This window comes from Tauraco erythrolophus, chromosome 2 (genome assembly GCF_009769465.1).
Source record: "Tauraco erythrolophus isolate bTauEry1 chromosome 2, bTauEry1.pri, whole genome shotgun sequence".
NCBI lineage: Eukaryota > Metazoa > Chordata > Aves > Musophagiformes > Musophagidae > Tauraco > Tauraco erythrolophus.
Window position 1 is genome coordinate 116,386,385 of NC_141466.1, and position 22,644 is coordinate 116,409,028.

General features: G+C 39.0%; 1 protein-coding gene across 23 annotated transcripts in view; it reads right to left on the reverse strand.

The window, feature by feature from the left end:
- Positions 1-3,031: 3,031 nt before the first annotated feature.
- The window catches only part of NRXN1 (neurexin 1), a 763,795-nt gene continuing 744,182 nt past the window's right edge, over positions 3,032-22,644 (reverse strand). For 16 of the 23 annotated variants that reach the window (XM_086630295.1, XM_086630267.1, XM_086630195.1 and 13 more), the window contains 2 exons: positions 21,234-21,321; positions 3,032-3,339 (listed from right to left, as the gene is read on the reverse strand). In XM_086630295.1, coding sequence (XP_086486421.1) covers positions 3,032-3,339; positions 21,234-21,321 — 396 coding nt within the window. The remainder of the gene's footprint in view (positions 3,340-21,233; positions 21,322-22,644) is intronic. The other 7 variants (XM_086630300.1, XM_086630283.1, XM_086630291.1 and 4 more) reach the window with 2 other exon arrangements.

Consider the following 22,644-nt stretch of genomic DNA (forward strand, 5'->3'; position numbering starts at 1 on the left):
AAAACAGTAAATTCCACTTGCTTAGCATTTCCAATAATGAATAAATTGGCCTTGCAACAAATAAAAAAATCGTAAATATCTATCACAGAAAGCACTATAAGGTTAGGGGCATTGGGCCTCTCTTCGATGTCTTAGGGTTGAAAGTTTCACACGTTATTTAGTGTTTCGTTAAAAAAGGCAACACAATACAGTCATAGAAATGAAGCCATCTCAGTCAAACAAATTAGGTTATTATAGAGAAAGGATCCAATTTTTGTGTTAGGTAGTTGGCATATGTCTGTTTGTTTGTTTGTTGTTGCTGCTGTTTTTAAACAAAAAGGAATTTTAAATCCACTTGCTGGCACTTCTGATACATCCATATTTGTTTTTTGTTAAATTATGAAATTAAAGAGGAAAAAGGAGAACCTTCAGAAACAGTGTTAAAATCACGTTTGCTTATTATAGTAGTAGCAGATCTTTTTCTCCTTGATGTATGGATTTAGTTAAAGATTAATCTACCAAACTGCTTGGAAGTTGACCTGACCATGCTATTTCATTAATGCAATCAATACTAAGCAGAAAAGACCATTTCATCTCACCGAAACCGTATTCCATCATGTCCCATCTCCTGTCGTCAGATTATTCCTGTTCTTCCACATATCCTTAAGCCCTCAAATCTGAACACCACCTGGCTTTCAGCTTCTTTCCCCTTCTAGCTGAAGTCTCTTGCTTCCAGCAATGACCTCCGGTACACCTGACCTTGCCGTTCCCTGAGTACAGCTGTCTTGTAAAGGTGGGAGAAATTATGAATGCCACAGGTAAACAACAATCTAAGAAATGAACTGGATGTTGTGAACCTGTTCTCACTTTTGCATAAATGTTAATGAAAATAAAAAATTGTTTTACAAAAGCAACATGACACATCTTGATGTGGTTGGCATCCTTCAAGAGAGGTGTTTTCCTGTCAGCTACATGTATTTTTAAAGTGCTCCGACTCCCAGATAGACAGCTGTACCAGTTTCCAGCCTTCTTCATCAGCTACACGCAACAAAATGTTTTGTGCCTGCTGTTTCAAGCTAATTTCAAATTCCTCCTTCCTGCCTGTAAAGTGTGAACATCTATATCCCTCCCAGGAGGCCTTCCAATGATTTGGTTGATTTCTATCGAACTACCCTCTTTCTGTCTAAAGTATTCCCTTTGAACTTCTGTGTAAATAAAATGTTACACTATGATTTATTGCTGTGAACCTAATGAAATAACACTAGGAAAAAAAATCCTTAACTTGTAAATTACAGCGTTATATTTAATATGTTTAACTAAAATGCATTAATGTTTTATATATGCAAGAAAAGCTACGTGTTACTTTAAAACATGATGAACTTATATTTGTCTGGTTATAATGTCTTGCAATACTACACATTCAACTTAGCTAAAAATATTTTTTCATATGTCAAAATGCCCACTGTTGAAAAATACTATCGTGCACCTCGAGATTATTTCCTTTTTGGAGAAAGGGGTAAATTCTGCAGTAGAATCAGCCTGGATAATATAATTAAAATGGGTCTTTTTCAGATCTTTTACCACCCAATGCAGTAGTAGCTGTCGTTCATACAACCGAATGCCAGATAAACACTATATGGTACTTCCTAAGATTCTCAAGAAACTCATCATTCTCCTAATTTCTTAAGAACAAGGTTTCTGTAAGGCAAACCATGCTCTCCAATAGTGAAGCTTTGACTGGAAGCCAAAGGCCAGTTTGAGTCACTAAATATTTAGCTATTTAATGAATGTATATTTCTAGGAAAATCGGCCATTCTGATCAACTTCATTGATGCATATCAGGAGCAAGAGATGGGGATAGGAGGAAGAAGACGAATTACAGTAGAGATATATTTTTGCTTTCTAGTCCACTTCTTTCATACAAACTACTAAAACTTAATTGCAACTGAATAGAGGCTGTACAGGTAAGAAAAAAATTAGCTGACTCTTATATACATTCATACACATCCCCCTTAGTATAACCACTACACTGTAAATTAAAAAAAAAAAAAGAAAAAAGGGGAAGAAGTCTGGGACAATTTATAATGGCTGCAAAAAAACTGAAGTATGTCTGTTGCTCCAGATGTCATAAAACTCTCTATACCTAGCAACACTTATAACATTGAGTTTACCAAAAATGGCTGAAGAGCAGATATAATTTGCATTTTCTATACAACAGGCTATAAAACATCACTTATCACAGTCCAGAAAGCACATATAGATGTGTTTTTATATAAACATATGTAATAACATATTAAGCGTGCATGAAAATTTCCCAATGATTGCATCTATGCCCTCTTGTTTGTTTTTTTTTTCCTTTTTTTTTTTTTGTGGAAATTTGCCTTATATTCCAGATTTTTGTTTTTGTTTTTGAAAATAAGGCCTCCGTACTATTTTCCTCACAACCAGAAAGGGGCTTTTTGAAAGTATTTCTACGTAAGTCTTCAGAAAAGCCAGCACTTTGTTTCAAATGCAAGTTTCCAATCACTGCTTCACTGCACCAGACGGCAAACTCTTTACGTTTGCTTGTTGAGTCACCATATATAATGACAGTCTTCTCTGACAATAAGACTAACTTACTTCTCAAGAAAGCGCTAGCACTTTGGCTAAATCCAGAATCATAGGTAGCTTCTTTTTTCTTTATTTTTTTTTCCTGTTTTGTTATTTTAATTTGTTTTGTTTCATATTGTGCCTTGATGTTGTAGTAATACTCCTTGCTTTATGAATGCGTGGTGTCATCATTGTCTTTCAGAAATGTTCCAGCAACATAAAGACAGGCAGAGTAAATGAAAACACTGTGGATGTTAGGGAATTTATCAGCTCCTGTTTCTGAAAAACAAGAGCATGAAATGCTTGTTTTTAAAAACAGTCTTTCCTTTCTGATTGCATTCCCTGTCTTTTTTGTTTGTTTGTTTTTGAATGTGCTTCATAAAAAGTAAAGTAAATAAGTTTGTATTATGTCTCAGATAAAATGAAGACTATTTCTATACAAGCGTTCTTTTAGATGTTGAGATCAGACATAGTACTCCTTATCCTTATTTTTCTTGTTTTTGTTGGAACTTTTAGCGCTGTTGGGCTGTTTTTCCTTGATCACAGCCCCATTGGATTGTGCTGAGTTACTGATGTAGTTTCGGCTCTCATCTACGTGATACGATCCTTCGTCTCGATTCCTGTACTTGTACATAGCATACAGGAGAATGAGGATACACAGCGCCGCTGCTGCCACGATCCCAACTACCATGCCTGTTGTGCTGCTGGATTCACGGATCACCTCGGACGAGCCAGGGTACTCCCTTCCTCCTCCTGCCCTGGTGGGATTTGCTGTAGGTAGATAACAAAACAAGGGAGAGGTTATTATTGAGTTTGCACAATGAGGAGTTAGTCACATCTACCTGCTACCAACATGCATCTTTCTAATCGCACTCACTAGGTCAGGGCTGCCTATCAACGTGCCCTACTCCACCGGTCCGAAAACATTTAGGTTTGCTGCCCATTCCGTTTTCATGTTTTCATGTCAGCACAAGTAAATAGGCTTTTGAACAAGGAAAAGGACAGCAAGGAAAACCTCATTTTAGCCTTCAAAAGTATAATTTTTCCAAGTGGTGTTATTACAGAATCATAGAATGCTTAGGGTTGGAAGGGACCTCAAAGATCATCTAGTTCCAAACCCCCTGCCATGGGGGTATTAATCAAAGAATGCCTAAATAATCTGGAATAACAGGTGTGCTGCAATTTAAATGCCAGAACATGAATGTCTGGGAAGAAAGGATCTCCCTCTCCCACTCCCTGCCTCTTTCTTTCCTTCTGTAAAGAACAAAAAGTAACACTTTTGTACTACAGTACTCATTTAGAAGACAGTGATGATAAGACAGACCACCAAACAGAATGGGGAAAAAATAAAAATTCCCCTAATAATAAATGATAGCAGGTAATAGGTTGGCTACAAACAAGGTACCCTCAGCTCTCCTTCAGACTTTTCTCAACAAACTTCTCAATTTCTCCTTCCCTTCTAATATTACCTTTACACTATATTTGCTTTTATTACTTTTAGAGAGCTATCCAACCCTACATTCTCTTTTCTAATCCACAGTCTTCCTTGAATATGACTATACTTCAGAGCACCTTTCCACTCAACTTCTCCCATTCCATCTTTTTGTCATTGATGCCAATACCAGACATTCCTTCAACTCTCAAATTGCACAGGGTAAGGGCTCAGCCTGCTGCGAACCCGCCTCTCAGGCCAGACTCTGGTCTTTTCAGTTGTGATACGAACTGAACAGACCCTATACCTTCAGACACAGGCCTGTTCAGTTCCACAGCCATGTGGAATGAAAGCCTAATTCCAGGAGGAATTTCTAGGTTAAATGTTCACAGCATACACAATGCTTATTCATCTCCCATGGTCTCTTTTCTTTATTGCATTTTGCAGAAGGAGGAGAATCAGATCTTTGTACAGAATGGCTTTAAGTGGCAATAGCCGAGATGGATCTTCTTCTTTAATTTAGCAAGTGTCATGGACAAAATTAAGTGACCTGGGTCTATACAATATTCCTCTAATTATACCAGCATTTCCAAACTCCTGAGAGGCTGTGTACCCTCAGCACTGCCAGCCTTGGCTGAGCTCAGGAGCAAGAAAAGGGCAGAGAGTGAACCAGGGTTTCCCACCGAGCTGCTCAGAACACTCTCATTAAGCATCCAGGCTGGCTTATAGAAACCACATTTTAAATCATCATGCATGGCTAAAAATGCAGTCAGCAAAATATAAATGTTAACTAAGAGTATTATTAAACACTAGTTTTACATTATATTCATAATGTCAGCTTTATCAGGCCTTGCCTACAACTAGCATTTTATTGAAGTGTATTGGAGAAGTGTCTTGGTCAAGGTGCATGAAAGCACACTATGCTCCATAGTCACTTTTTTTTTTCACTATAAAGACATAATAGGAAGATGATGATTTTGAGGATGTTACATTAAAGGTAATGCCACTCAAACTATCAACACGGGTCAAAAAATTTCAACAAGTTTGGACAACCAGAATTAAAAGGAGCCACCAGCTACAGACATCCACAACTGGCCTATGAATAATAAATCACAGCAATAAAGCCACAAACCTCAAAAAGAACTAAGTTCCCTCCCCACCTTGGTATTACTCATTATTTATTTATTGGTGATTTGTGTTCTTACTGCTAAAACACCACTTCCTGACAGTTATCCCACATAGCTTTAAAGAAGGTGACATTTTATTTGGCTGAAAATCTTTTTTTTTTTTCCTTCTGAAGGTTCTTGGTTGTTACGAGTTGGTACGATTGGTATTTTCTACGACTATACAAGAGATCTGAAGTTTCGCTTCAGAAGGCTCTAAGATTTTTTCTCATTTGAGGGCAGATGCCACCCTGAGAAATGTGGTCTGTCACAAAGTAGTCAGTGACTGTTTTAGATCCTGTTTCTTCATTGTAGCTATTGTAGAATATGGAAATCCTTTTACACATAGGGTGTCATTTATCATTTTACAAGAGACAATGAATTGTTGTAGAATAAAGACTCCTGAGTATTTCCATAGTGAATGAAAATGAGACGTCTTATCTTAACCGTACGTGATTTCAGGAAATTAATTTCTGTCTGAGAAATAATAGAAGCAACTGAATAAACTCTGTCAATACCTGATGGACTAACAGCTGCTCTTTCTCTTTAAAACACAGACATTTGGGCCAAATGCCGTCAACTAACTTTACAATTAATGTCTACTAAATGACATTTAACAGCTTGCTCAGAGGAAAACAATCTTTTAACATTGCAACCTGAAAAAACATGTAAGGAATGTTTTTCAACGCTACCTAAACTTCTGCCTTTCACCTGATGGCATCCTTTTATTTTTAAGAATGTTTTCACAATTATCTCATTTATCCCATCTGTCTGAGGAATATTCAACCACTACATTAATGTTATTTAAACTTACAACATTTTCAAAGCATCTGTTGTTACATTTGTGTGGACTTCTGTAAAAGGAGCAGTTCAGCAAAGGAAATGACTTCTTGCTATCTTTCTTCCGTTTATATTAAAATATGCTTTTGACCTAGCAGGGCCTCTCGAGATAAAAAAGAGGAAATACGAGGAAAATTTTACAAAGCACATGGCTTTGTCTGTGAGCATTTTAGGTAGGAAAGGCTGATGGAGCACATGCTAAAGCAAGCGTCCTCTTCTGAGACAGAGGAAAAGGCCTCTGAGAAAAGGCCAGCCTACAATTCTTCTGAAATCTATGTAAATAAACAAATCCCCACCCACAACATTGCTGAACCAGCTGCCTTCTATTTAAGCAGGACCGTTATTTGACTAAGACTGAGGTACCCAAGGGGAATTTATCAGGGATTTTTTTCACCGCAACACAGGAACTATGGCAAGGGACAACAGATGATCTCAACAGAGAGCAAGTGAAGAATATAAGATTATAGAAAACTTGCTCTTTGCTTTCCAACTCTTTGAGAATCACAGGCTGCAGTTTTCTCCCCAGCATCTTTGCAGCTGATCCAGACAGAGTCATCGGCTCCTGGTGCAGTAGCAGAGATATGTCTACGGGCAACCTTGTCTGCTACTCAGTCACAGTCTCTGGTAGTGTCTGCAGCATCAAAAAGACATTAACTTCATCCTGGATAAAGTTTCTTATTATAAATGAGAAGTTAAATACCTTATAGGTGAATCAACATCAAATGTCATTAAAACGACTCCAATTTTTAAGAATAAAAACTCATTCTCCCCAAATCCTGAAACAATCTATAGTAAGCTGAGGATGCTTTGCTCAGGAACAAGAGAAAAACATAAAGACTGTGATTGTGCTCAGACCATGCCCTAACAGTGAGAGAAAGTAAAAGTCATCTTGTGGTGCAATGATCCCTTCTTAAAACAACTTCTCTGATGCACAAGTCTTCCTCTCAACAGCATGTGACCAGCCTTTTTGGATTGCCTCAAAGACCAGCTTAGAAAAGAATGATTTTTAAAAGCCTCTTCTACCACTTATGACAAACTTTGCATGAAATAATAGCAATTGAGCACAGTTTTACATTGTGTAATAATGGATTAGGAAGCTATTATTCTTGACTGTATTTCTAAGTGGTTTAAAATTTAAAGGGAAAAATCTGACTATTTTCAGTGCCCAGTATTCATTAATACTGTGAAAAGAAAATTGGAATTGCAGGCTCCCATGGTGTTTGTGAATTGAAATTAGCAGACTTAAAAACAAAACAAAAAACCTAACAAAAACCTGTTTTCTTTACATTTATGCCTTCCCACAAACTGTGAATAGGAAATTACTCACAAGACAAGAATGTTTAACTACTGCATTTGCAATGAGGCATGAAGGCAATTATTTACAGGACACATATTAATTTTCACTCTGCGTGCTATCATTGTAGACCTGTTTGTGGTCGACTTTCTGTAGCATTGTTGGATTCTGGTGAACTGGAATTTCAACGTCTCATTACAACTAATGCGTCTGCAAAACAAATCTCAGTGCTTCCTCCGCTGCACCAGTGGGATAGATGCAGCCCAGTTGCAAAACAAGGATGAGGAGCCTTCTGCTGTAAACTTGTGCGAGAGACTAAGCCCAAGCCAAGCCCAAACCCACCTTGGTCTGAATACAGGGGTATTTCAGCCTGATCCCTTTCTATCCAGCTTCAAGTGGCTCTCAAGGGGAGGCAAGAACTGCCTGCTCAGGGGAAGTCTATCAATGACTGAGCTGCCATGGGAGGGAAGGAGTATGAGGTGGTTCCACATGTGGCTGCTAGAGCTCAGTGACAAACTTCCATCAGACTTGGAACAGTCTATATCCAAAGTCATGATCTAATCCACATGAGAGAGGCACCACAAAAACAGCTGCATTACTGAACACAGGCTCTACACTCCTAGATCATATGGCATCATGATTCAAAGAGAACAGAAGATGAGACCTGCACACACAACACATGGTGATGTGGTGGAGAGGTGTGGTGCTTATGAGCAGAGTAGCCACATTTGCCATCTCAAACTCCTGCCATTGCATTTGTTCTAAGAAATCTGTCAGACGCTTACTGAGTTTGAAGGAACAAGACAGTAACCTACTTTCAAATGTGTTTAAGAGAAAATTATTAAGGTATTCGTTCTACTCTTTGGTGTGCAAAGCCAGGTTCTTTACTTCCTTGTGATGGGTTGATGTAAAGGGGTTCTGCTGGCAGGAGAGAGGATTTGCTCCCTGTGACTTCCCTGGTTTTGGAACCGGGTCAGACCCGGTTCGGGCCACCAGATCAGACTCCCATCCCCCTCGGGGTTGAGGCAATTGGTGCCCCTGCAAATTGCCCTATTTAAGTTGGGACAAAGGAACCGGAAAAGGTGCTTTGCCCGGGAGCAAGGAGAGAAGGGAGGGAGGCAGCCCCCAGCTGGGAGCCGCTCCTCGGCTCCCAGCTGGGGGCTGCCCGTGCTGGGCCGGCACCACATGCTGAGGATGGCGGTGGCGGAGCCGCCAGGGGAACTCAGGGAGCGCCCCACTGCTGGTGTGCCCACTGGGCCGAGTTCACCCAGAGAGGACTGAGATCTGAGAGAAACAGTCACACAGACACAAGGTCAGTGCAGATGGAGCTGGACAAGGTGTGCCAGAGCTGAGTTTCCCCTGGAACCGGTGGCGAGATGGCAGGCGGACCCCTGCAGCCAGGACAGACTCGGTGGAGCAGAGACCCACTCGCAGCCCGTGGAGAAGTTCACATTGGAGAAGAGATGCCTGACCCTGAGAGAGGTCATGGAGAATGGGACGCACGACAAGGTAGAGAGGCATCTAAAGTCCGTGTGATGACCCACGCCGGCGCGAGTGGCAACAACTCCCTAAGAATCTGAGACTGGTAAAGCCCGCACTGGAGCAATCCGATGGGGAAGGATTGCATCCTGCGGGTAGGACTCACTCTGGAGAAGCCTGTGGATTTTTCCTTGTGAGTAGGGGATCCACTGGAGCAAGGCAAAAAGAATGTAAGGACTCTTCCTCCTTTAAGAAAAGGAGCAGCAGCAACAACATGGGATGAACTGACCTGCACTCCCCCATTCCCTGTCCCCCTGCGCCGCTGGGGGAGGAGGTAGAGCTGGGAAGAAAAGGAAAGGCGGGGGGGGAAGTGCTTTTTTTAAGATTTAGCTTTGATTCTTTTTATCCTCTCAAGTAACTGGTTTTGTTTCTCTTTATTCTTTTAAGTAACTGTTAATAAAATGAATTGCTTTATTCCCAAGGTGAGTCTGTTTTGCACAGGACCATGGTTGGTGGGTGCTCCCTCTCTGTCCTTGTCTCAACCCTCACTCCTTTTATTATATTTTTCTCCTCTCCACTTCACTGGGGAAGGAGTGAGCGAGCAGCTGTGTGGAGTTTATTTGCTGCATCGGCCTAAACCACGACATTCCTATAAATTAAAATCTCGAAGGTTCTCAGAAGGAAAGCTATAATGCATTAAAATACCTCTGAAGTGACGTTAACTAACTTAACTAGTCATAAAAATAGCCTAGCAGCGAAACACCATCCACGGCTAAAAAGGTTGTTTCGCTAAGAAGCTAAACATTGTCTCTGCACAGAATATAGTGCTTGTTTCCAAGCACAATGATTTGACATATACTGACTTATGGTTGGACTCGATGATCTCTAAGGTCTTTTCCAACCTAGAAATCTATGAAATCTATGAATGACTTCAAATCATTTACAAATCTTACCAACTCCTTAGGACCACAGGTTTTGCAAGTAACGTTTTTTTTCCTGTGGTTGAGAGGTAGGAGGCTTGTTGTCTAAATCATCTTTAAATGTCAACATAAGTCTAACGGGAGATAGTTTGGTTGATAGCACAATGCCAATTGACAGAGCATACCAAATCAATGGGTTTTGTAAGTTAATATGCTCTGCAGAGCTGAGGGGAATATTTCACACAGTTTAATATGAAGCATTTGTGAAAATATTTTCCACAAAACTAAATTTAATTTTAGTCAAAATGGAAAACGTAAACCAATACATCACTTAATGTTTTTAGCAGTCTTCATCCCCGTGCTCTTAGTCTCTTTATTAGTATATTCTAACAATTTCAGTTGTATTGCACCTCTTTTAATATTCCTGCCCTCCCAGTATGGATCCTTTCTCCTTTTACCAGTTCAGTTGTCAGTACTACCTCTCCCCACTTCTACATTTGTCATCCATCTTTGCACCACTGCTTCTTTCTTTCCCACATGGAGTAATTTATCCTGGTTTTGTGTGTGTGTGCTGGGAAATCCTTGGTAATTTGTTACTTTGCTTCAGAAATTTTGACTGATCAGCAGTCAGTGGGTGGTCTAGATTTTGAATTGAAGTATTCCTAAATGGGAAAAAAATATTCCTAAATGGGAAAAAAACGCTTTTGCGAATAAGATAACATAAGGAAGACAAAACACAAATATTACACTACCAATAGTATGTTTTTAAGCTACAGCTAAGCTGCTGTAATTGTGGGGAACCAGTTCAGACAGCTAATCCAGTATCTTTTGCTTAGTTAGTTGCCTGCAGCTCTAGCTCCCTAAAGAGTCAGATGAACATCAGTGTTATTGCAAGGAAAGGGCAGGGGCATTGGAAACATAAATTTTTGGTGGCAGCTAACTGTAAGATCGGCTTCGTTGTACCAAAAACTTACAGTGTTAGCAACAGTGACATTTGAGTTCCACTGAACTTAGCGAAAGCTTTACCATTGAGCTTCGCTGGACCAAGGTTTCATTGCTTGCTATTTTTATCATTATCATCTCATTTAAAAAAGTGGGAAAAAAACCAAACCAAATCAAAACAAAAGCAAAACCCAAAGCACCCAATCTAGGAATACCAAAGGTGTTCTTCAAGTGAACACCAAAACGTAGTTGTAAAGAGTGAGGAATCTGATGGCTTGGCCAGTAGAGCAAGGAATGACTCTTTCTTATGACATGAGCTGGAGGTGCAGACACTCACATTCGTCTTTGCAACTGTGGGTGATGCCCTGACTGTCTTCCTTCAGCTGCTACATGAAGAGATAAATGTCTGTGCCACAAACACTATACATATAGCTTGAATGTTGGAGCTGAAAGCACACTGCATTTAATTTGCTCTAAACGCTGTCATCAAGTCAGATCCACTACTGACAAAGTTGATAATGTGCCTGGGAAAAGAAGGGGCAAGGCTTTCAAGACATTCAGAATACACATGCACACACTGGAAATGTGACCACTACGAATACCAAACCACACCTGCTAAACAAAGGCTCGGATACAACTTGCAGATATATATCTTGCTTGTTCAGCCTGAATCATATTACTGCCAAGACCTTATATGCTTCTCTGGAGGTAGGAAGAGAAAGATAAATGGACTTCAGGATTGACAAAAATCACACTTGATGTAATTAATGTTCTTTTCCTCATGATAAAATTATTAAAATGAGTAAGATCACCTTGTTTTTCTTTGCTTCTCTCATCATACTCTATAAAACAATACTGGTGTCTCTGATGTTAGCACAAGGAAAAGATTGAGATATCGTTAAAGCTTTGTCTTATTTTGAAATATGATTCTCAAGTTCTCACTGCTTTCATCTTTCCTTTCATTTATTCCTTTTCTGTAACTTTTTAAAGGGTATGTTCACAATATGTGCTGTATGTAGATCAGAATCTACTGCTTAAGCCAGCTTACATTTCAATTGTTGAAATCTCAAATCTAAACCACAGCTCTTAACCTCAGGAGAAGTGCTGGTTTTGAAAACTATGGGCCAGAATAGCATGTCAACAGAGCAGAACAAGGTTTCTTTCAGGTCTTTATATAGTTAGAAGGAGATAGTCTAAGTTTACGCTATTTCAGGTACATGCATCCTCATTACAGGTTACTCTTGCCTTGAATTCTCCCTGTTTCCATTTATAAGCCACATCCTTGGAGAAACTTGTCAGCATTCACTTGCCTCTTTGCAGGCACAAATCATTGGTTGATAGCACAATGCCAATTGATAGAGCATACCAAATCAATGGGTTTTGTAAGTTAATATGCTCTGCAGAGACTAATGACTAGTCACACACTAAAAAACCCCGATGTTTCCGCAGAGGTTTAAATTAGGTGTTAGCAAGTAGCTGAAAATTAGCAGCAACGGTCCTACTACCAGGTATGCAAGAGATAATGAATATTCGCACTGTACTGGTTGCTAGAAAACACCAGAAAAAAGTTTACCATTTGCCCTTATCTCCTCTGTCTGGCAGCAGGGTAGGCTACCCTGTTCACTGCCAGCAGCCTGTTAACATGGTAATTGGTTGGTAAACTGCAGCTGGCATACACCAACTACTCTGGAACACCATATTAATTGAATTTATCAGGTATTGCAAATGGTTAGCTAGGAGCACGATGGTTTGCTTGCACATCTGTAATTCCCGTTTGAATGCAGAAAAAGTGAGCTGCAAAGGAGGGTTGGAATAGACAGTGCTCCGTGTCATTTAACTGAGAGAGGCAAAGCACTGGCCCCTGCCCCGTGTCCCGCATGCAGTGCAGCCAGCTTCCCCCTCCTTAGCAAAACTCCATTTTCTCTGTTTGCTAGGGGTGGCTGCCTCAGACTCCCATCTTTCGATCTAGTTCTTCCTCCAAATAGCAGCTGAGGTAAAGCAAATTTCTTATAAAATTTTAAGGACCTGATTTAACACGGCATTGTTCAAATTCTATCTGAGAGAAAGCCTTGGCGCAGAAGTTGAGCGATACGATGTTAATTCAGGCCAGTACTTTGGCTATAAACCTTTTTATATCTTTGCAGAATATTGTCTTTCTTCCACTACCATGTCCATAAAAACAAGGATGATAAACAGTCCCGAGGAAGAGATTTTCTTCCACAAAAAGAGGCAAATTCAATGCATATACATTACTAACTGACAAGAAGTAGTTTCAGCATTGCTAGTGTCTACAATACAGTGTGTAAGAAAATATATGCACTAGATGTAGCCGATTAAACCAGATGAAGTGTAGCTCAAGGAACACAATGGGCTTCCATTAATCAAGGCAGCAGGAGCACATCATTAAATTTCAAACAAACTAGAACAACTCATTTGCTTATGTCAACAATCTATGTGCGGTCTTGATTCTAAGTGTAAGCTTGATTCAAAAGATCAGTTTTGGGGATCATACACTTTAACTTAGCATTTTTAAGCAGATTGTCATGAAAATTAACGGAACCTATTCCAGGTTTAATCAGCTGTTTACTTCACCCTTGCTCAAGCAAATCCTCTGCCTTTCCAAAATTCCTTATTTAATCACACAAAAGCCTCACTCGAGTCAGCAAATTACTTAACTGTTTCTGAAAACCTCTATTTTGCAATTACTAATTTATTTATTTTCTGCACTTTTCAAGCAATGTCAGTGTGTGAAATCCACCCACAGAAAATGTTTTGAGAGTCCACATAATCTTTATTTGGCTTTATTTAATGGGTTTCAGTAAATCTAATGTTTACAAAATAACCCGAAACCCAAATTCCTTTCTCAAGATGCAGATCAGGACAGGTCAGTGTTGGTTTTCTTACACTTCACTTGTGTATTGTGCTTCTATCCCAAATTGGAAAGACCATACTTTAGAAGACAAAATAATGATTGTTCCCTGTTGCAGTTCAGAAAACTTCAACGGGCTTGATAAACACGGGCCACATAATGGATAAGATCTGACTTGGTATTTTAAAAAAGAAAGAAAGATTATTAGCATCTAAATGAACAATATAGTCTATCTATTAAAATACACACAAAAAATCCTTCATGATAGTTCAAAATCCCCCTCCCCCCCATATATAGAGGGTATTTTACACCTTGTTCTTCAATTAAGTGATTCTTTGATTTTACATTAAAAAGATCTATACCTTTTTTGAAAATAGTGGAAACATCTCATAGTGAAGGCTCTCAAAGCACACACATTTTTATTTCTGTGGCTGACAACTAAGAATCACAAAAGATTTAGAACTGTCTAGAACCTATTTTAATATATTAGGGATACATGCACAGAAACTGGGAGTTAATTAGTTATATTATTGAAAACCTTGACTATCAATCTTGAATATCACAACTGATTTGTGTAACAGAGCACAGTCATAGAGCCCTTTTTTTTATGTGTGTGTTTGTCTGACAAGGCCACTGCATTAGCAGTCAATTAATTTTCTAAGGTCTATGTAATACCTTATTCAGTATTTTTTTACTTTGTTAGATTTATTTCGTTTATTTTTGGAGTTATTCTGGACATATCTCGCTTTCTGATTAATGCTAGAATGGTTTGTAAGGTAGGTTCTTTATCCAGGAGTAGCAAAAAAAAGAGGTCAAGCAACTGCTGACATGCTAGCCACAGTGTTTCCTGCAAATTTTTCTAGGAAAATTTAGGAAGATAAGCCCTCAAGAGCACATGCAGGTAATTGTTGGGAGGGAGGGAGAAAACGAGAAAATGAGTATCAAATGGACTGCGAGACAGATAATTTTCCCAAAATAACCTCAGCAATGAAACAAGGCCATATTTCTCCACTTCAGCGTGTGCTCCATGAGAGTAGACTTCTGTTCTCCTCCAACCCTGCCCATAGAACTGCGATTCTCACCTCTAACCTGCTCTCCATTTGCTGCCTCCAACTTACATTGTCTCATGCAGGGATTGTACACTTGCTTCTGAGTGACTAACACATCACTTCTACACCTGAAGAAAAGGACACAATATTCATGGATGTTTTATTGTCCATGATCCAGACAAGCACTGAAAAATCTAGGGAGTTGCACCAAAATCAGTGGGGTCGACACACATGGTCCATATGCCTTTGCGAATGAGTGATGTGGAGTGCCTGGTTTGCTTCACTGCATTCATATCCCAGTCCTGGTATTGCAGCAGGATCATGTGCTCAGCTTTGCCTGTGAATACCTTCAGAACTGAGTCACAAGCAGTGTTTTACATCTTTAAAGGAAAGAAAAAACAACAGCCTTCTTTCATTGGGCCACCTCTTCCGGAGCATTGAGTAATGTGCCCATTTTTCTTGAATTATTGTTTATAAAATGACTACATTTCTTCAAACTACTAGAAACATTACCATCTGGTTTTGTCTATGCTGTGGAGGTGTCCAATCCCCGACCACCAAACATGTAACAGCAGTACTAATAATCACTTAATAAATTTCTCTGAACAAGCACCCTCTTTTCATGTTGTCTGCCTGCGCCTGAAGCATGAAGTAGAACTTTAGGTGCTATCATAATAACCCTAATATTTACATCATGAATGTTTGCCATCCTTACATGCATTATAGAAGTGAGAATGTTCAACTTTAGTAAGAATATGAGTGGAGTAAGAATACGAGTGGAATACGAATGCACTCTCAAAGTTCGCACACAAGGAAATCCTTTCATTGTTTACGCACCAGTGGAGAATGTCTTGTGCAAGTTAACAGAGAGCTTTGTGTGATTTATAGCAACCTGATGTCAATATTGCTTACCAGTCTTAAAGTATAGTGAGCCAATCATATTACATTGATAGAAAACTACTACGCTGAGGAAAAAAAGCCAACTCCCCAGCTTCCGTCCATGTTCTGCCTTCTGATGTGTTCATATCACTATAACTGCAATTAACACACGCTAGAAAGCATTAGCCTGTGTTTTCCTCTCTCTATTAAACCTCTCTTTGAAACATGTATGTTCAGCAAGGAGTATCTACTTGATTTTTCACATTTAAAAGGCATGTTTAGCTAAAAATACCTGCATTTTGTTCAAAAGTGCGCTTAGAACATAAACCTTAAAATAATCTAATGTAGGTCACAAATCCCCTGTACCTGTTGAGGTTACACAAAGGAAGGATGTATAAGAGTGTGAACACCACCACTACCACCAAACTTACACACAATGCATGTGAGGATTCAGAACTCTCTAAACTACTGAAAACTGATTAGTTAGAGTGAAAGAAAATCCTTCCTTTCAGCATATGCTATTGTTTTTAGCTGCTCCCAACACTGGAATGTAGGCAAATCCTTAGGACTGGCTGGAAAACGGCAATTCTACTCAATATTCCCATGTCTCAATGGTGTGGCAGGCAAAGAGTAGAGATCAGTGTTGGTACAATAGATCGATTATAATTTTTAACCTCATTTTCTTAGATAATTTATAAAAAATTCTTTTGATCAAATTCAAATGAGAAATGCCTCAATTGTAATTTGCAGTGACAGATACTAAGAGCTCAGTCTATTGACAAGACAGCAGTTCAGTTCACAATAAAATAATTTGGAAAAATGCAACACTTGCTTTCTGTTGCTTTGGGGGGGGGCTTTATGATTTATAAAGAAATTAATAACCTCACAACCAATTTAACTTCAGTTATCGGAAAATTCATGTTTATCTGAAGCCCCTCAGTTCCTTCATGTATAGACATGGTAAGTGCTAACATTTGGAAAGTTTGTAACTAAAGCATAATTTTCACTCTGTAGTAGCTCATACAGGCATGTCTACATGTATTTCGGCTCAGCATTTAAAAAGGCTGATTCAAGGCAGCCCAGCAATCTGTCTAGTACTGGAAACGCATATAGGAACTACAGGATAATTGGACTGAGGCACAAATATTCCCTTTATGTCTCGAGCCATAATGAACACAGTAGCCCTATGAACTAACGGTAATTTTATTTTTCTTTGTTTCAGCTCCTTGCACAACAAATTCCATGAAGTCCATTAAATAGGGCACTTGGCAGCGATGTATAAATTATAGGAGTCACTTCACCTCTTACTGCAATGTTATCTCGCTGCCAGATGCACCAGGAATACAGTGCAATAATTTGTGACAGGAAAAGAAGAGCAAAACTTCTAATAACGAGCATAAATCTATTGCAGTCCATGTTTCACAGCTCTGCCTGTTACAAAAACAGGTATCTATCCTGGGACCAAACTTAAACCATCGCAAAGCGTTTGACAACGTATGGCTCCTAGCCATCTCCATCTATCCAATACATGTTAGCCACAGCAAGGGATGTACATATGCAGGAAGCTGTTTCCATGCAAAGCCCCAAACTGTCCTGCTGACAGGACAAAGCCTTCCCCAAAGCAGTGACTGAACTGTAAGAGTCATCTTAAGAGCTGGGTAGTTCGCTCCCTCTCGATTATACTCATGCTTTGGAGATTTCTGATTGTCGTCAGTTGTCTTCTGCATGCACTGAGCCTGGCCAAGGTGTAGGAAAATCAACACATGCTCAAAGATCAGTCCATGTGCATCTATCCTATTATCGGTTCTTACTTATTGGTCCCTTACATGGGAAAATAACTGATTCCATTTCTCCTTCAGAAATAAGAATCAAGGCTAAGAAAGGTAACTAATGCTACCAGTTGGTATACATCACTGAACTCTGTCCTGACTATTCTTACCCTATTTCCCTACAGAATAAATACAAGACAAGATCAGATACCAATCAAACACTGTCCTGGGAAGTGGAAACCAAGAGGTGCCAGACAAATGCCAATCAAAAGATGAAGTATTTTATTTGGTTGCAATGTGTGAACTTCTGTTGGTAGAAAGACACTTGTGTGAACCTGAAAAAAGCTTGTTTCTACAAGGTCACTTTTTTAGTTTGAAAGTTGCCTTCTGCTAAAACTTCTAAGACCAGTGAATATCACATATTGTGGCTTCAAGACCACTAAAACTTCTATCCCTCCCATTTCTGCTGGGGCCATGAGGAGAAGTTTCGAATCTAATTTCTAACTTAAACCTTTGTCAAGTCCCGAGTTTGAGAAGGACTTAACTGTAATTTGCAGAAAATGAACTGTTTGTGTGTATGCTAAAAACTGTAAGACTTTTTCCCTGGTCTAGATTTCCCTGCCATTAAACTCAATGATTTCACTTCATTTGACCCAGCCTGGACCCCTCTGTGTTTTGGAACATTTCAATAGCTACAGAAGTGGCTAGATAGTAGCTAACAAATAAAATAGCAGCCCAGTGCAACTGGAACAAATAAGCTGTGTAGCACAAATGCTCACTGACACTGAACAGAAATCAGAGCTCTGTACAAAGCTTAGGAGAGGCTGGAACTGCAGTCCTGACATGCAGAATGGCAATTTGTCCACCTGCAGCTTTATAACTCTTCACCTAAAATCAGTAAATCATCCCAGGTCCTTTTTTTTTGGGTAGGTTTCCACTAACACTTTTCATAACTTGCCTACAAAATGAAAAGGCTTTGTTATTTCCTCTATGACATGAAGCTGAGGAAGTATAATTTATTATTATTATTATTAATATTATTACTATCATCATCATCATCATTGTTCTTCATGTTGTTATTAGTATTTAGAGTAGGAGAGGGGAATGTGGAGAGACTGTGAAAGCAATATGTGTTGCCTCACTATACAAAACATAACGCAAACAAAATATGTTGACTAAGTTTTGCATGCTAATAAATTTGTTATGACTTCATCCAATTATGGCACATTTAGCAGTTTGTATACCACAATGAAATCTGCAATTATAATCTTTGTGACTTTATGTTCCAGACAAGTTGATGGGACTGCTGCTTAGCAGCTCCTAATCTGGTCTACATTTTTATGTCCCACATGAAATTTGTTGCAAACTGCATCTTTCCATTTATTATTTAGAAGACAGGTGCACAGAAAGCGAGGCTAGTGGTAGCAGACTGAGAATTGTTAGCCACTACAAACTGCAACATGTTTATCCTAGAAAAGAAGCTCTATTTTAAGCATAAATCTCGCATCAGTAAAATTTAGCTAATCAATATTTTCTGATATATAGGTTTACCATATTCAAACTGTTTGTTGAATAGACTCTTTTTGAGCTGAGAACTTTGGTTAGAAATAGGCATATTATGGGTAATCATCATGTAAACGTACAGTTATGGCTCTGTCAATAAAAACTGAATGGGCTCTGGCCATTCTTTGAATGTACTCTTGCTAGAAAAACGTTGAACGCTCTGAGAGCATCGTCTCTTCTGCTGGGGCGTATCGGCAGCAAGAGAAGAAATCTAATGGAATCTCAGGCTACGGCCTCTGAAGTGAAAATATAATAGTAAAACGATCCTAATAATCATATATTCTGTCTCCTAGAAGTATCTATACGGAAACATGAGCTTCACCAGCATCAGTGAGGATGTAGAGCAGTGGCTGTGGAGAGGCAACTCTGGTTTATGAAGAGGGTTACAGGGGAAGAGCTGAACTGAATCACGAGAAGAATTTAAATGGAGGGACACATGCTTTTGCATGTCTTATCCCAAATGAAAAGGAAAAGAATCATTATTTTGTCACTATCAACAATATTATGCTTTTCTTCCTTAACTTCCAGCCTACTGTTAGGAATAGCTCAAATCCACATGGAGACTGCAGTATTATTGAGTTGGAGCAGTGCCTACAGGACTATTCATGGAGGAAGCTTATTCGTAAGACTAAGTGACTAAGACAAAAACAATTTACAGAGACACCTATATACTAGAAGTTATGACTTCAGTAACCCCTTTGGTTCATGTTGCTTCAAATACGAGAAAAGGACAAGGCCAATGAAGAGGGAGGCAAATTAATAGCTTTTAAGACTTGAGAGTGGGAGGACAAGTGACATTTTGATGTGAAGAATGACAGATAAAATGATCCAGACAATTGGGATTATGGAGAACATAATTCCTGTGCCAATCCATACTTTTTTTAAAAAGCAGTAGCAGTTGGGATCCAAGAAATGAAACAGTAAAACCATTCTCAACTAAACAAAAATGAGAAGCATAGCTGGGTGACGAATGATAAACTAAAATAGGAAACCCAAACACCAGGATGTAAAGCTAACGGCAAGATTTTGCAGGAAGACTAACATTCACATTCCCCTTCTGGACCATAGTTTGGACAGAAATTATAACCTGTCAGAAAGCTTCATTTCACCTCCCTCCTTCCTGCACCCACCAGCTAAATGACTGTGCATGGCTCCAGGACTACTGAGCATTGCAGCCCCAGATCTGAAGTTCAAAACAACCTCAGAGAAGAATTATTTTGAAATTTCATTTGCTTTCAGCAAGCTGTAAGGCTGAAACGATACAATTACATTTCTAATACAACAGCTGCATTCTAAGAGGGCTTGGGAAAATTTTTTAGTGCTAAGTAACGAATGTATTGTTATTACAGCAGCTAAAAGTCAATTTACCTGTGACCAGCATTGCCTGAGTTAGCTAAAGCAAGGAAGCAATTGGCAGGGATGAGCTCAGAGCCGTATGAACTCCTGCATTGACTTGTACTGGACAAGACAGTTAAACTCAAGATTTTGAAAATCAGAAGGGAAGAGCAGAAAAAGAATATCCTGGAAATTAATTTTCAAACTTTCAAACTTTTTCATTTCAAAAAATGAATTCTTATCACAATTCCTAAATATCTTGCCCATGATGTCTGGGACTTCTGCAAGTGAAATGTCTTCCTGAGAGATATAAAAATGTGTAAGGTGGGTGCATCTGTTGCTGCTCATTCTTAAGAATGGTCATTCCATCTCACGGGATTTTGAAAAACACTCTGAAATCCTTTGATTGGAAAGCAAAAGAGTATTCTCATCAAATCTATTAACATCTTGGTTCCCAGAAGAGCTCTAATGCCATCCTGAAGGTCCATCAAACACTAAGACAAGCCATAAACAACTCCACTTTTATTTAAATTTACATAAATAATTTTTGCATGTAGTTATTATGTGACTTCAAAAAGGAAGCACGCATCTGCATTTGAAGCAAAATTGCATTTGTCTTAAGGCTACGTAAACATATTCCCTGCTCCCCGAAACTGAAATTTGAGACCGTTGTAATTCTGTGTTTTCAGGTTTTTACCATCTATAGTGTTTCATACCATAAACAGTAATTCAAAATGAACTCTGCTTCTACTACTGACATGACACTTGAAATATTGTACTTTTATTTGAGGGAAATGCTTAAGGCACAAGTAATTGCAACATCTTTCTGCTAAATGAAGTTGTCCCTTCTTTATCGTAACAACATAGCTACAGGTGCCCCAGAACACCCTTCCCAGTCCAGCCTCAGGTCCTTGGTCAAGCTATAACCTTGCTCAGATGACAACGTGCTCCCACCCGTTGTCTTTCAAAAACATGCAGCAAACTCTCCCTCTCTGATGACACTGCCATGTATGGAAAGGCCCCAATTTGACTTCTCGCTATGTGAGACATGACTGTCCCGCTAAATGGGACCCTGGGGGACTGAAGCATGCAAATATGAAATAAAAGAAAGTAATAAAAAAGTTGACTAACCTAACCCACCTGAGCTCGGCTCACAGGGATCGATGTCCTCATCATCGCTAGGACATTCAGCCGAGGCCACCAGGATGTCATCTGTGGTCTGCAAAGAAAATAAAAGTCAAACAGATATATTTTAATTGACTGAACATGTTGTAAGATTCTCACTGGCATTTCTTTTATTGCTTGGATTTATGCAAGGTCCACAGCATTCCAGACTTCATATTTAACAGCACAGTGACACTCTCCAACTCTGTATTAATGGGACTTCGCTTTTCAATTCGCACTTGTCAGTTTTTAGAAGAACTGTTACATATCCAGCGCAGGCACTTAAACATTTTAATATTTTTTTTGCAATAAGAACAGGAAGTAGAAGGATAGACTATGTATAGAGGGGCTGCTGGTCTTCCCTCTTTATCCCCAACATCTCTGCTATGATATTGCCGAAAACACTGAGAGCATTAAAAACCAAGTCAAAATATTGAACTGCCTGCAGCTGTTAAAGCTATCAGAAATGTGGTGATGTTTTCTCCATTAATTCCATTTGCTTTCTCAGATGTAGAGACAAAAAAAAAAAAAGAAAATGTGCAGACATAACTCTCATTGAGTTAAAAACTATTAAATGAAAAGAGAATCAAAGAAAGAAAACAATAATAAATAAATGCAGTGTTAGAAAGTATCATCCTATTTTCTTAAGTAAGTGATGCATTGCCCGAGTCCTGTGGTTAGGTCCAAGGAGCTCTAGGAACATCTCTCCAAAATAGCCTGGACAGTTCTTTGTATAAAGAAATCAAATAAATCAAGAGAAAGGAGATGAACCAGGGGATGTATGAGATAGCACGCTATAAAGAAAAGAAACTGGGGATTCCTATCTACCACTTCCTACAGTGCACGAACAAGGAGATATTCAATGGCAATCAATCTGAACCTGATAAAATGAAATACTTTCTGTTCAAGTCACCTCTGAGAACAGTCATTTAGAAATGTAATAAGAACATCCACAGTTATTAGGGGAAATAATAGCAGGGAAATATAAACTGTCATGCTCCTGGTCATTTCTCAAGCAATTACTAATAAGGTTAGGAAAAAGCTTTTCCTATGGGCAAGACGTTTCATAACTGTCCATTTCAAGATTTTGTTCACCTCACTGAAGGAAATACACGGAGAGAATAAGACAACTACACGATATTGAAACAAGCAGCTAAGGATATTACAGGCAAAAAGCCATTCTTGTATGATACATGTGCCAACAAAGAGACACAACCCATTCTGGTCAATGTGAAATATTATTTTTAAGAGGTTTTTTTTGCATGAGTATAGAAGAGGGACGTTACAATACATCAAAGCTTTACTTCATCAGTTTGAGTCTGAACATGTAAAAATTTTATGGCCAAAGCCTAACCAATGTTGTTTGTCATTATTATTC